The 15589-nt window shown below is 38.4% G+C and overlaps 1 protein-coding gene across 6 annotated transcripts in view; it reads left to right on the forward strand.

The window, feature by feature from the left end:
• HMCN1 (hemicentin 1) overlaps window positions 1-15589 on the forward strand; it is a 291595-nt gene that overhangs the window by 187570 nt on the left and 88436 nt on the right. For all 6 annotated transcript variants that reach the window (XM_067535110.1, XM_067535114.1, XM_067535111.1 and 3 more), the window contains exons 45-51: window positions 1125-1406; window positions 3264-3431; window positions 6732-6845; window positions 10613-10699; window positions 11210-11401; window positions 12259-12432; window positions 14035-14148. In XM_067535110.1, the coding sequence (XP_067391211.1) occupies window positions 1125-1406; window positions 3264-3431; window positions 6732-6845; window positions 10613-10699; window positions 11210-11401; window positions 12259-12432; window positions 14035-14148 (1131 nt within the window). The remainder of the gene's footprint in view (window positions 1-1124; window positions 1407-3263; window positions 3432-6731; window positions 6846-10612; window positions 10700-11209; window positions 11402-12258; window positions 12433-14034; window positions 14149-15589) is intronic.

A 15589-nucleotide genomic window follows, 5' to 3' on the forward strand; every position in this document is an offset into this window, starting at 1 on the left:
GACTGTAAAGTTTTCAGAGAGTGACTTCCAGCTGGGACAACATCAGCACAAGACCCTACTTGCTCAGCCAGAGCAAGGATTCATTTCTGGAGTCTGATAAACCGGCTGGCTACTTACCATAAGGATCTTGAGTCAGGTCCAAGCTGAAATAATATGCAGGGCACTCTCACAGTGAGACCAGCCACCAGATGGGAAATTCCTTGCATTGGTTGAGTCTGTTCTGATGTCTGACTGATACAGATGCAAAAGTGACTTTCACTTGAATTCATTTTGAAAATTACTTTCTGCTGTGATAACATTACATATAGGCTGCATTTATTTAGAAGTATGATTTGCATGTAGTATAATACAATAATGCTCTGATACACACTCATTCCAGATTTTTAGACTGCATGTATTATACAACAAGTGCATTATCAGTTATTGTTAATAGCAAAGGACACAATATTGACACAGCCTAAAAAACGCAGCTAAGGAAAAGTGACTAGAATAACCAAATACTGAAGTTTTTAAAAACCTTGCAAACACAGACTATTTTTCACCCTGAAAAATCCTGTAACATTTCAACAAACAGACACATGTTTATAAAGTGGTTTGGGATCCTTACACACAGGCAGAAATCACTTCACCTACCACTGAAATGTAACTCTCTCGAAGTTGAAACGTAACTACAACAGCTCAACACAACTGTTTGGGACTGGAACTGAATAAGAATGAAGCAGTCACTTGAAACTGCAGGGTGAATATTAAATCATTAAAATGCAATTAATACTTTAACTGCCAGAATACGGGGATTAATATTTATATCCTTGTGAAAAAGGCTGTTGACCACAAGTGGTAAGGACATTTTTTGCATGCTTTAATTGTTTTTTCACATCTTAACTTCAGTAGCACAGTGTTCTCTGACAGCAAGCATTATCTAAGTACCAACTCTGAAGACAGAGTGCAACTTACTGAATTGCCAGCACCACTTTCTGCAGCGCTGAGGTGTTTCTTGGTGGTCTCCCTTTCAGTTACTGACCTAGCCCTAACTTCACTCATTCTTATGTGTAAGAATCAGTGCAGATTCTGAAACTCAACTTCTCATACTGAAGTTTTACATTTTGTTTCCTTCTCTTTAATAGTTCGCCCAACTATATTGAACAGTGGGAACCACCTATCTGAAGTTATTGTCACCCGAGGGAATAATGTTTCACTGGAGTGCAAAGTACAGGGTAACCCACAGCCAGAAATAACCTGGATGAAAGATGGTCATCCTCTTGTCAATGGGAAGGGAGTAGAAATACTGAATGATGGACATCTTCTTCAGCTGAAGAATGCCCAGATGTCTGACACTGGCCGCTATGTATGTGTTGCTGTGAATGTGGCAGGACTGACTGACAGGAAATATGATTTAAACATTCATGGTGAGTAGGGCAATGAATGGAACAGGCAAGGTAGACACAAATATGTTTTCAGGTTTACCCAGGAGCAGTCAGGAAACAGTTGTCATTCTGATTTAGATGTTTCAGTTGTGCCTATCACATGCTCTAGGCACATTAAATAGATTAAAGCACAAATGTTGTTTTAAAAAAACAAAACAAGTACATATCTTATAACCCCTAAATATAGCTCTCCTAAAATCAAGCCAGCCCCCACCTCCATCCCAGGTTCATCACATACCCTCCTAAAGAAAAAGGTGGGAAGGCCTTGTGGTGTATCCTGAAGGTCATCAAATCTGGGCTGAGAATCTCTTAAGATGGGAAATGAGTGGGAAATCAAGAAAACCCTGCTGTTAGCCCTCAGATGATAAATCTAGGTGGATTTTAGTGGTGATGCACTTGAAGAATCACAGCTGCTATGGTATTGCACGAACATAGAGACAGTTACTCAAGTAGTTAGGATGCAAACCAATTAGAACTTTACAGGTTAAAATCAAACCTTAAACTTCATCCAGAAATCAGCTGGTAACCTATTCAAGTTATGGAAAGCAAGTGTACATGTGCACCCAGCAAAAAGCAGCAATTAATGAGCAGGCATTAACTGCAGTGTCAGAATGATCTAATTTACAGCCCCAGGTAGAGTGCATTTCAATTATCTAACTTCAATGGCATGGATTACAATGCGAGTATCTGCATTCAAAAGAAAAGCCCTGGTATGTGATTTTAAAAATCTCATGCTGTGTCTAGTCTGATTCGGAATGGGATTTACTCTAGCTATCCTTCCTGTTTCATCAGATACAGGCTATTTGACTATTGGGAGGGTGAAGCCTAGGAAAAGGGCATTTAAATGCATTGGATGAGGATGACCAATTAACATCACTAATATGGTCTGTTTGACAAGTGTTCTGCCACAGATCCCACTGAAACACAAAGGTTTATGAACATCTTGAGATAATGGGAGTCATGCAACCCATCTACAATTCTGAAGTCTTCCTATAAAATAAGAAAGGAAAACAGCAACTAGAGGAGAAAGGGAGAAGAATAGAGAGAAAAAGAGAATTAAGTTGAAAATGAAGAAAATGTGTATATTTCTGTTGTTATTAAAAAAGAGGCAAAATTACACTGGGATTCTTTCTAGTCAGAAGCCTCTGAGGTTGCAAATTTTCTTTTATTTCTTCTAACATTTCTCTTATTTTATTATTAAACTTGCATGTATCGAAGGGAAAATTATAAATGTAATTTCCTCAGAGACAGACTCAGATCTATTCCTGAGCTCAAACTTCCTACATGGAAGTGTGAGATGTGGAACTGTGCAAAAAATGGAATTATTCCTCTTCCTAGCAATGGGCAACCAACAAGAGATTTACTATTGTTATTTTAATCCCAGAAAGGGGGATTAGATCATCTTCTTGCTTTTTTTAAATAGAAAAAACACAGTATTATGGCAGTCTGATACAATTTTCCTTAACAGTTCACTAGCTGTAGAATGGACATAGCATGCAAAGTGTAATGTTACGTACTAACTATAATTCTGAATCCATAAAAGGATCCAATAGGATCGATAGAATCAGCTCCAACATGTTTATATCTTCTGCCTTTGTGACATGTCTGAATAATATGAAGACTGAAAATATTAAAATAATGATACTTTACCATGTAGCTGGGATAGAAAATTCAAATTACTCTGCAGCTGTGCAGTCCCATATTGATGTGGATGGTTTTAGCTGCAGTGAATTAATTTGTTAGTTTAAAGAATGTGGTGTGTCTTATCCAAAAGTAAGCTTAAAGTTATTTTTATTCAGTGTTCTCAGGTGTGGTTTTTTCCTTTGTTTTGCTTTGTAGTCCCTCCAAGTGTTGTAGGTGACCTGGAAATGCCTGAAAACATCAGTGTTGTGGAGAAAAATCCTGTCACTCTGATTTGTGAAGCATCTGGAATTCCCCTGCCATCAATAACATGGCTCAAGAATGGACGGCCCATCCTCTTGAATAGCTCTATAAGAATTCTATCAGGTACAGCTGAAGCAGCTATTAAAAAACCAATATAACCAATTGGCTATAACCAATGCCTATAGTGCAGGTGTGTTGAGTGTGAGGAAGAGTCTGATATACTTACACAACAAGCAGAAATAGGAACTCTTGCTAAGTGCTTGTCCGTTAAATAAAGACACACATAGTTTGGGGTCAGATTGGCTGAAGCATTTATTAAATAGCCAGTTGAACCAAATCTAAACCGGGTAGGAAGTTCTTACCAAATTTCACTTAAAGCTATGTTAACTTGTGCAGGTCTGAGAATCTGGGAGCCGTGGCAGTGCATGGCCTGGAGCCCTGTACGCAGTGGTCTGCAAGATCTAGCATCCACAAGTGAGATCCAACTCTGGGATTTGGCAACCTGTGCGATGATAAGGGCCTATGCATAGGAACATTTATCCCCAGAGACATTTCAAATGATAACGTCTTCCCTTGTGAATGCTAATAGGTGTCATGCTCTCAGTGTGCATGTGCATCTGGATCATTTTTTTTTTTTTTTGACAAGGACTCACTCACTGAGCATAAAACAGAATGAAAACCCAAATAATAAGTGAGCTTTACTTTGAATATACATGAGTCTGCAGTGAGTCTAAATATCAGACCCAGAGGAGCCCTAATGATGGGGTTTTTTCCCATATTGTGAGCTGTTGGATTTAAAGTGATAAATTTCCTTTTTGACCTCCGAGCCAATCGGAGCTAATCCTTAAGCAAACACAGAACAAGAAACTCAGACAGTTTGATATGACAAAGCACCTTCTGATAAAAGCCAAAAAAGACAGTCAGTGGGCATACTGTTCAGCAGGTCATCAGCAGAAATGAAATGAAGTACAGGTGAGTGCAGAGGTTTTGGAGTGTCTAACCCATTGTCAGGCAGGTGGGGAAACATGGTCCCTGCCAAGGCAGAGATCTAGGAAAAAGCTTGTTGCATCTAGAGGACTCCCTCATGCTAAGGCAGGAGAACTGTCCCAGGCAATCAAGCCTTATGACTTTGAATTCCACCACTGGCCAATCTGATTGGCTAGTCATCTGAATGACAACTGCAGATGCAATTGGGATCTTTGACTTCTAACCTCAGTCTGCTGGGACCATCTAGAATGGCCCGGGCTTGTACTTTATCCTGAGGGGAGGAATTGACACAGGAGTATCCCAAGTAAGAGGACTGTGATTCCATTCCAATGAACCTCATTTCTCCAAGACTACAGAGAGGGGAAAAAACAGCCTCTGGCAGAACTAACAGCTACAGCGTTACTCCACATGTTATTGCTATTTGGTAACTTCATATTTAAAATACATAATTGACTTAGCAGCTCTGCAGCTAACAAGGAGATATATGGGTCTAATCGAAAATACTTTAACGTTGATGAGAGTCTTTGCATAGACTTCAGTTGGCTTTGGCTCAGCCCCTATTCACAACATTCAAGTACTAAGGGATGACCTGTGCAAGGTTTGGCATCTGAACATGGATGGGAGAAACAGATAGAAGTTAGGATGCTTCTCTTAAGTTGGTTCTGCAAGACTGGAGTGGAAATCTCATGAGAACCGATTTTCATGATGTTTCCAGTTATTCTGGTTGGGCCAGATGCAGTACCTAAAGACAGCCCCTCTCTTGGGATTTAAGTCCCTCTGTTCCCAATCTTGCCCAGGACATGGAAGAGGAGCATGAACATGGGGAAAAAAAATGAAAAGCAAATAGAACCTTGACAGAGATTCAAAATAGTTGGTTAAATCTTGAGTCTGGGAATTTGGGGGATATTTTATTTTATCTGAATTAATTTGTCCACACTTGAACATAAAAGGTTAGTCCTATTTCTTGTTACATGTTTCCTTTCTTAGCCACAGTTCATAGGAAAAGGGTTTGGGTGTCTGGTTATTATCTGAAATGAATTTTACTCTTTGATCTGGCATTGGTTTTCTGTTGTGTGGGTGATATTGCCATCAGCTCAAATAGCCTCTGTTAAAATCAATTGTTTCCATTCTAGCCACTGATTGCTTCAGCCCTCGCTGATGTCACTAACTCCACAGTGCTTAGTCACTGCTGAGTTGTCAGGGAAAGTCCTGAAGTTATCCCTGAATGTTGGTGAAGGGAAACCTAACAATAACCCCACACCTTGTTTTCTTGCAAACTTTACATGCTCTTGTGTAACTACTCAGGAAAACTGCACAGAGTGGTGGTGAATTCTGATTTTTTGTTTTTATGAGACTTAAAGATGGATTTAGGAATTTTCCTTGTTTTTGCTTGTAAAGTTACTGAGAGAAGAATCCCTAAATTAATACCTTAAAATATTTCACCCTTCAATGCTGCCAAAGCAATAATTCAGTTCTGTAGATCAAAAGCATGCTTTACAAGGCAGGGGATCAAAAACTGATTGAGTAGCCCACATGCTGCATCAATTCACTTTGAATCCTCTTCTGTTTGACCATGTTTTTTATATGGTTCCTTTAAAAAACAAACCCCATATCACATCTGTATCACCTCATATCACATCTGTTTTCATTGCAACACTTACATGAAGATAGACAATAGCTATAGGAAATGGAAGAGCTTTTTGTAAGTTTTAGTATAAGTGTGATGGGGCAAACCCTGACCCCACAGCTGTGCAACTTTTGTAAGTGTGGGGAGGGCAAGATATCAGGGACGACACATAACCTTGTGCACGTGTTTGCTCACTGCTTCCTATGCAGCAGTGCATAGGGTGTTGATGGGGGAGAAGCAATCAATTTCAAAAGAAATTACCTTTGTGTCTGAAACTTTGTTGCCTACTTTTATGGATAACATCTAAAACTAGTATTAAAATCAGAATAGATTAAAGGGCAAATGTTTTTTTCTTTTTTCCCCTCTTCTTAATTTATGTATTTGATAGCATTATGTGTTAGTAAATGTAATTGTTTTCCATGTGTAGCCAAGTAGGTGTACAGCAAAGCCCTTATGTAGGTGATAGTTCCACTGACTTCATTGGGAATAGTCACATGATCAAAGTTAAACACAGGCCTAAATGCTTTGCTGGATTGGGGCCTTAAGGCCTGATTCTGACCCAGCATAATCAATGGGAGTTTTGCTAATGATTGCAAAGGAAGCAGAATTGAGCCCAGAGTCACTTTCTCCTGTTTGTATGAGTCTTTCATACAGCAGCAGGAGATAACTTATTTTTAAATGTAGGAAAATGTGCTAGTAAAATCACAAAAATGATTTGGACTCATTCATTGTGGGATTTTTGGCATCCTTTATTTGTTTGGGGAATATTTTAATGATTGTATGTATATTCTTGTGGCTTTTCTCTTCAGGGGGTAGAGCACTGCGTTTAATGCACACGAAAGTGGAAGATATGGGTCAATATACCTGTCTAGTAACCAACACTGCAGGAGAAGCGAGGAAACATTTTGGCCTTTCAGTTCTAGGTAAGTATATGATTTTGATGAAGGTGGACCAAAAGCATCATACTGCATGCTTCACCCACATATATTTTAAAGTTTACAAACCTTTTAAAAGAATAGTTTCCCTTAGGGCTTGCCTAGATGAACAGTTAGTGTGTGACAAGCTGGGTATGTATCTACAGTGCACTCGTTGTCCATGTAGACCCTCCTACCGTGCACTAAAAGCTCCCTGCTGCAATTTGCACTAAGTGCGCAGCAGCTATAGGGTTACACCCCTACTTGCTGTGCACTAAATGTTCTTCTAGAAAAGCCCTATGAAAAATTAAAGTTCACTTGATAACATGATCTGATAATCAATTTTAAACAAGTCCAACTTACATGTAAACTGGCCATAGTTTTATTTGAGAATGAGTATCATTCAGGCATGACAACATATAATGGAATAACTGATAACTACTTATTTTTCAGTTTGTAAAAATTACCAGTATATTCAGGAAACCATGTGAAGCTTAGTGCTGTGAATCCATCTCATTCAGTGCCAGAACTCAAGCAGAAACACTGGCAGTACAACCTGATGGGCACTGAACAAAATGTTTGTGCAAACCCTTGTGAACGGAAACCACCAAGTTTTACACTACTTCTGATATAAAGGAAATAGAATAAAGAGTGGTTACAGGATAATGGTCTGCTGTAACATGAATGTAAAGGAAAAGCCCCCGCGAATAATGGAAATAAACGGTGGAGCTGTAGCTAGAACCCCAAAGCCTTTATCTGCAAAATTTGTGGTCCACTGAAAACCTTCTGTGGCCAAGATTTTATTTCTAGAAAGGGATTAAACAATGCATGCAATAATGGCTGATCCAGCCAGCACATTTAAACAGGCTCTGGTATAACAGGCTGGATTGTATAATTTTGTCAGTCACAAACTCTTTTTTTTAAAAAAAAAGTTACATTTCCCCCAGAATGTGCATAAATTTGGAAATACTATTTCCAGATTAGTAGTCAGTATTATTTTTTAAATCAGTAAGTAATTGTCAGGCATCCTGAAACTTGACTTACAATCACTCCATTTGGTAGGATAATGACGTAAGCTCCTGCTTTTCTGAGGTGCTGAGCAATGTGTGCTCCTACTGACTTCAGTAGGAGTTGTGGGTGTTCAGCCCTTCTGAAAGTCAGATGGTAGACCCTAACTGGTAACTTTTATCTGTCAGTTCAGGCAAATAGAAAAATGTAAGGGGGGGATAAGCATTTCATCAAATGGTTCTTACCTTAATAGAAGCATGCCAGTGATTGGGAGCCTTGCTACAATAGTCTTCACTTGCCTTGAACAGAAATGCCAAGTGAAACCTATTTTAATTGGGTTATATGGAAATTGCAGGATGGAAGCCGCATCTGTTTTCCTTTTATTAATTTATTTTTGGATTCTAATAATTTATTTGTATTTCAAAGGGCTAGTTATAGGAATGTAAGTCATTAGGTACACAGAGTATACCCCAAGTTAAACAAGAAAATGCTGTACACAGAAGGTACTACAGAGATACTAACAGCCCATTCTTACATTGGTAGTCAGGCTGGTATTGTTTCAATAAATCACTTTGTCCAAGCCATAATAGTTGGCCCAACTTTTTTCAAACCTGTCCTGGGCTTGTCTGATTTTATCTGTCATTTTTTTCCATGTCTCCTATTTATTGTGTTTTTGTCTAGTCACAATTTAATGTAGAATTCTGATAAAAGCCTTTTCAGCAGTGCTCATGCACTCATTATAAGAGGGTTTGGCCTTAATTTCATCACACTTGTCAAGGATGCCATGTATTAGCCATGTCTGCTTGCTCACTGACCTTACCTCCGTGGCTGAGTCTGCCAGTAAACATCACCCCACCATGTGCAGATGACAACTTTTAACCACTGACTTTCAAGTGATTTCTCCAACTTTCAGCCCCTGGCTTGAGATGGAGGCTTGATTTAACTTTGTTCTCCCACTTTCATATTATATACTTTTACTCCTTATTAAGTACTTTTATTTTCTCCTCAGTTTAAAGTAAATTCTATATATGTATCTTGAAATGTTTTTAAAAAAATCTTTCACTTCCAAATTACTGGTAGGTCAGAGCTAAATTGTGTGAAAGCAAGAAATTCTTCACTTCCTGTAAAAACAGCGAGAGTCCTGTAGCACTTTAAAGACTAACAAATTTAATTTCTGCAGGCATAAGCTTTCGTGGGCTGCAACCCACTTTATCAGCCCACAAAAGCTTATGCCTGCAGAAATTAAATTTGTTAGTCTTTAAAGTGCTACAGGACTCCCGTTGTTTTTGCTGTGTACAGACTAACATGGCTACCCCTCTGGAACTTTTCCTGTCTGTCTGGTGTACCTAACTATCTAGGGCCAACTCCTGCACTATTTGGGGTTACATGAAGGTAGAATTATGCCTCTAGTTCATCATCTTTTCTTCCTTCCCAATTATGAAAATCTCTCTAAAATTCCTTGGTTATATTTTAGAGAACCTAACTGGTCCTCCTTATATCCATGTTGTGTCTTCATCTTCAGCCTGTATACTACATTACTGCTCTGAGTTCTAACATCCTTTTCCTTTGCCCAAATACTACAAATGCCCTCCATTTAAAGAGGCAATTGTTTCTCTGAAACCATACAGTGAACTGTGTTGCACCTTTCCCAACAATAAATGAAGCATATGATGCCAATGGGGCTACTCACAAATGGTAGAAAAGGCTTCACAGCTTGCCTCCTGTCATTGTTAATCATGTTGGTGCACATATTAATGAACCAGTTTTCATGTGCCATGTCTATTTATGCACTAAAGCACTGAAAATATAGAGGCTGTTTCCAGGAAATAAGGCTGTAAAGCTGCAGATGAATGAGTGTGGGTAGCAGTGGTGCAGATAAATGGATGGAAATATCCTAAACATTATCATCCTGATTCTGATTTTGTTTCTGCTGGCATCAATCAGGGGTTGCGGTCATGAAATTAGTGGGGAGTTACACGAGTGTGAGAGAGAGGAGGATTTATCTTGGCCTGTATTTCTTGTTTACTTCACACATAAGTATGCACAGAATTCTTTGGGTCAGATTGCAGGCTGGCCTTTGAGCAAGTTCTCTAGCGGTGACAGAGGTCATGAGCAGCTTCCCTCTTGTGTTCCCCTGCAAGGCTAATCACAAATATAGTCCTTGTATTGAGTGTGCAAGGATTGCTCCTCACCAGCATCCCACAAGGACTAGACAGCTCAAAAGGAGCAGGCAGGAAAGGTTGAGGCAGGCCTGTGGCTCTGTCCCCACCTTCATGCTGGCCAGCAGGGCTGGCTGATGATGGCAGAGTGGAAAATTTTTGTTTCCTGTAAATCCTGCTGGGGTTGTGTATCTCTGCACTGTCTCCAATGTGGGCCTGTTACTAGTAGGTCTGATTAAGCCATTTGTTATTTTTATATGACTGAAAGAACCAATATGTTCAGATACAGAGATGATGTTTTAAGACAAGTCTACACTTAAAATGCTGTATCGATGCAACTGCACCGCTGCAGTGTTTTAATGCAGATGCTCTAAGTGGATGGGAGAGAGCTCTCCCGTGGGTATAGTTAATCCACCTCCTTGAGAGGTAGTAGCTAGGAGAAGCTCTCCCACTGATATAGCACTGTCTACATTGGAACGTCGCTCAGGTGTGTGGATTTTTCACAGCCCTGAGTGACATAGTTATACCAATATAGGTCTGTAGTGTGTTATATTTTAATTTGGTGTAAGTAACAGCATGCTATATTATGCCTTTTTTTCTCCCTCATAGTGCCCCCAGGGATTGTGGGTGAAAATAAACTGGAGGATGTGAAAGTGAAAGAGAAACACAATGTTATATTAACTTGTGAAGTCATAGGTAAGGCTTTGCAATGTCACAATATGTTCCCCATTCAACTGCTAAACCCACGGCCAGCCTGGTGTGTTTATTAGTTCCTTTCCTGATCACAGCTGGTTGAGTGTATGTGTAAGAATAGCTGAAAAGCAGAATTTGGCTCTGATTTTTATCTTGACTGTTCTTTTTTTACATGTTTTAATGTCACTGTCAATGCAGTGGGTTTTCTAAATGTTCAACCTAAATGAATATGTTTTGAGTAAATAATCCTTAAAGAAAAGTCTTATGGAACTTAACAGAAAGAACCTATCTATTGTTTATTTTTTAAACATCCTGTAAATTTAACAGGAAAATATATCCCTGTTATAAAATTCTATTGGCTGGTTCAAAAAGCTATATGGCTATAGAATATGCAGTCTATAAAGTGAAATTTTAAATGGACACATGAAAATGTTCTTTTCTATTGTTCAGCAGCTTCTCATGTTCTAGAGGCTACAGTAATTAACACTTACAATTAATTGTATTTTTATTAAGGGAATCCTGTACCACAGATTACATGGATAAAAGATGGGCAGTCTCTTACTGAGGATGGAGATCACCAGATTCTGTCCAGTGGACGTTTTCTTCAAATCACCAATGCTCAAGTGGCTGACACGGGGCGATATACATGTGTTGCATCCAATATAGCTGGTGACAAAAGCAAAGGTTACAGTCTCAATGTACTTGGTAAGATGATTGTGCTGTTTATCTAAAGAAGGTATTAATCTCATTGAAGGCTATATATTCACTCTGGGATGGCAATAACAGTTGATAACAGCAATGTCTAAGTTACCTGACTAGAGTAAAATAGTTAAAGCTGTGTACTTGCTAAAGTGTTTAATATTAATAAGGCATTTATACCTTTCAGAAAAATGTAAATTAGGTTGGAAAACAGGGAGTGAGAACAGGAATTAATCTATTATTGAATGAACAAAGCAGTGCATTGTCTTTTGTTTTACAGAAGAAATGTATTATGGACACTGCTAAAGGAAACATTGTTTCATAAAAATTCAGGCCACCTATTATTTTATTCTGATGGTTATTACGTTGAAGACTAAAACCAACATAGTAGAGTTTCTTTTACATCTTCTCATATCCTGGCCTACATCCCCTGCCTACCAATAGCTTTCAGGAAGATCAGACAATAAGTCTGCTGACCTATAGCCACGAATAATCCTTGGGAGGTGGGTGGGGTACTGGCTGGTGGCCAGCCTTTCCCCTCCCACCCTATTTGACAGCATCTGAAAAGGACGGGCTCCATGAACGTAGGCTGAGTTTTAACTTTAGGACAAAATAGGAAACCAGATGGAGCTTCAGCTAGTGCTATAGGACTTTTGCTTGGTTCTGGGTTTCATTGAGAACAGTAGTGATGCATGCCCACTTATTTAAGTTAGAACCAAGTCCCTAAACAGGATATTGAATTTTCTTTATAAAGAGGTTTCAAATAACACCATCAGTTCTCCATTTAAAAGTTATTGTTGCCTTAAATTGATTTTAATGGCTGTCACTTCTTTTGCTGACGATCTTCTTATTTTGCTTCCCAGTGTCTCCAACCATTGCGGGTACAGACAGTCATGGCAGTGCAGAAGATGTCACTGTTATTCTGAATAGCCCCACATCCCTGGCTTGTGAGGCTTATTCATACCCGGCAGCTACAATTACCTGGCTAAAAGATGGAGCTCCATTGGAATCTAACAGAAATATCCGAATTTTGCCAGGTAATTATTTTTATTCTTATCAGATGACATGTTCATAATTCAAAGCAATTAGTTGCAGTAATAGCATCACTTTGTACTTCTGTAGCCTTTTTCATCCCAGGAGCTCAAAGAATTTCACAGATGTTAACTAATTAATTATTTTTAAGCCTTAGATAATATTTATCCCTTTGTTCTGTAAAACTATGATGGTAAGACAACTTAATTGCACAGTAACAATGTAATAATTAAAGTTAGGTTTTAACAGCTTGATAATAACATGGTAACTTCATTGGAAATACTGATAACACACAGTAACCCCCATCACCACTATCTCTTGATAACTTCAGAATGTATTCATTACCTTACTATATGGTATCCCTATTAAAAAGGCAATTGAATAATTTATGGAAATTTCTAGTTTACCTCCTTAATTGTGTCTGCAAAACTTGCAGGTAGATCTGTTTGTGCAAATTAGGCAATTTTACTTTATTACCATTTGGACATAAAAGTGGATGTTCCTACAAGCTAATTAAGCAGAATTAAGGTGGTCTGCTGAATATGTGTTCTACATTGTGCTGTTAACTTTAAACTTGTCAGAAAATAATGGGAATACTTCAAAAATAGGGGGTAAAACTGAAAAGGAAGTGGAGATACACAGACAGCACACACAGAAAAGCTAGATTAATAAAATAGCATTTTTATAGCTCATTGGTAGGTTACCATCAAGAAGGTAAAAAAGTAATTGTTCTTTCATTGGATTATCTCTTGTCTAGCCCTGTGCAGACATGAAATAGGGAAAAGCTTTTCTGGTAAGACTGTAAATAATGCAATGAAAATGATTGTTACACTTCTGTTACACTTCGCTATTGGTAATTTTGTACCTGTGGGAGGAAATGCGAGTATTGCTAGTATGTGGGAATTAAACGACTTCATTGGGGGACAGTTTCTGAGAATGCAGGCTGAAAGGAGTTGTCAGTTTAAATTGTGTCTGCGCTCTGAGAATGTAGGGAGTATAAATCACAAATAAACATGAATTTGTGACGGAAACTGATGCACGCTGAAGTGTACAGGCAATTTGAATGAATTGCATATCTGGAGTAGTCTTAGAATCCTATTGATTCACTAATGTTCACAACATTTCACTTAAAAGTGTTATCTTCTCTCCATTCTCCACACAGAATTAAGAGCATCTTTTCTACTTGAAATACAGTGCTGAAAATAAACTATAGTATAGTGCCTCCAGCCCTATATGTAGAATTAATGCATTTTTACTTGTTCACAGAAAAAAGAAGGTGAAGCACAATTATTCAGACGAAGCACAGGACCATAAATCAACTCATGTCCAGAACTGCTTTAAAACTTCTCCTAGGAATTGTGACACATACCTAGTCAAGGACAGAGTGATCCCATACTCAGTTCAGATGCTGTACTCTCATTATTACATAGTGTCACATCCTGACCTAAATTATGCATGTGAATTTCTGTCTGTGTTCAATATGAATTATGCACGCACATCCAAGAGCAGAATTTAGTTCTCTGGATTGAAAGCATGACTACAGAAAACAGTAATAACCTGGTGAGCAAGAGTATGGTGTTAATGCAAATAATAATATCTTTTCACAGGAGGGCGAACCCTGCAGATTCTAAATGCACAGGAGGACAGTGCTGGTAGATACACCTGCATAGCCACAAATGAAGCTGGGGAAACACTGAAACACTATGAAGTGAAAATCTACAGTAAGTTTGTTACAACGTTTTAATTTTTTTCTCGTTCTTCCATTTTTTTCTTTACAGTTTTACCATTTACCATTACCCAGTGAGTTTACTCTACTCACTAAGGTTTCTGAACCACTCTAACCAGCTCACACCTGCATTAATACCAATGATGTCCAGCATCTTGAAATACATCAGGAAGATTTGTATGACATGACACCATTGACAAGCACTCAGTTGGGACGTAGGCTTTGCAATGCCATGGGGAAGATGTAGAGATGATGCACCTCTGTTTCTGCTGACATGCTTGTTAGGGCTTCCAGGTCAGATGGATGCTGCACAGCTGAAGACCTGTGAAATCCCACAGGATCCAAAGCTATTTTTAAAAAGGAGAGCCTAATATCTAGTGGGAAGTTTTTACATGAGTGAGGTAAAACCAGACACTATTACAGTCTGAAGTAAAATGCCACCAAATCCCTCCCTTCCCATGCAAGGTTCCCTGTCAGCACTTTTGATTCTTTCTTGATTGTTCCTCATAACAGTAATGCACCATCACTGGTAAATATACCGTACTGGTGCCTCTGGCTCTTGGGGCCAGTATTCTAAATGTCCCACTGTATTTTAATGCTGAGACTTTTAGCTGGGGCCTCCAGTTAAACACTGCTTCCCATCTCCCATTCATTTGTTAGTGCTCTAAACCAAAATGGAATTTGGGCCATTCCCAGCCCAGTCTGTATTATTATTATCATTTACATATATATATTTATATTATCATATATTATATATTATCATATATATATATATATATAAAATTACCGTTATTATTTATTTGAATTCCAGAAGTACGTACAGGACCCAGTCAAGGATTGCGGCTCCATTAGGCTAGGTAGGCTGAAAAGATGGCCTGTGTGCCAAAGAGCTCACCATTTAAGAAAGCCTGTACCGTGACGCTGAAAAGAAATAGAGTTTCACTTGGAGCTGCCATTTTAGATTAGAGCCAGTCGAAAAATTTTTAGTGGAAAGTTTTTCCATCAGAAAATGCCCTTTTATAAAAATCAAAACTTTCTGTGGGAATGTAGAAATTTAGTTTGTATTATAAATTTATATTTTAATTTTTTAAAATATCAAGTCAAAATTGGAACAAAATGTTTTGATTGATGTAAAACTCATTTTTTTCCAAAATTTCATTTTTTGGCAAATTTCAAAATTCTGAATCAACATGATGATAAATTTCCAAATGTCAGAATTTCCCATAGAATGAATATTCCAAGTTTTGACCAGCTCTACTAATTAAGGAGTCAAAAGCCTAAGCTGAGGCATGTTTTTGAAAATACTGGCTTCATTTTTTTATTATTTTTGATTAAGTGGTAGGTACACATGAAAGCCAGATACATGGTAGAGTGGGACAGTGAAGGATGTAATCTGGTACTCTTGCACCAAAAAGTTTTAAGCACTGCTGTTTTGT

This window comes from Emydura macquarii, unplaced genomic scaffold, assembly GCF_026122565.2.
Source record: "Emydura macquarii macquarii isolate MOO-44397 ecotype Brisbane River unplaced genomic scaffold, CSIRO-AGI_Emac_v2 contig_3477, whole genome shotgun sequence".
Classification (NCBI taxonomy): domain Eukaryota; kingdom Metazoa; phylum Chordata; order Testudines; family Chelidae; genus Emydura; species Emydura macquarii.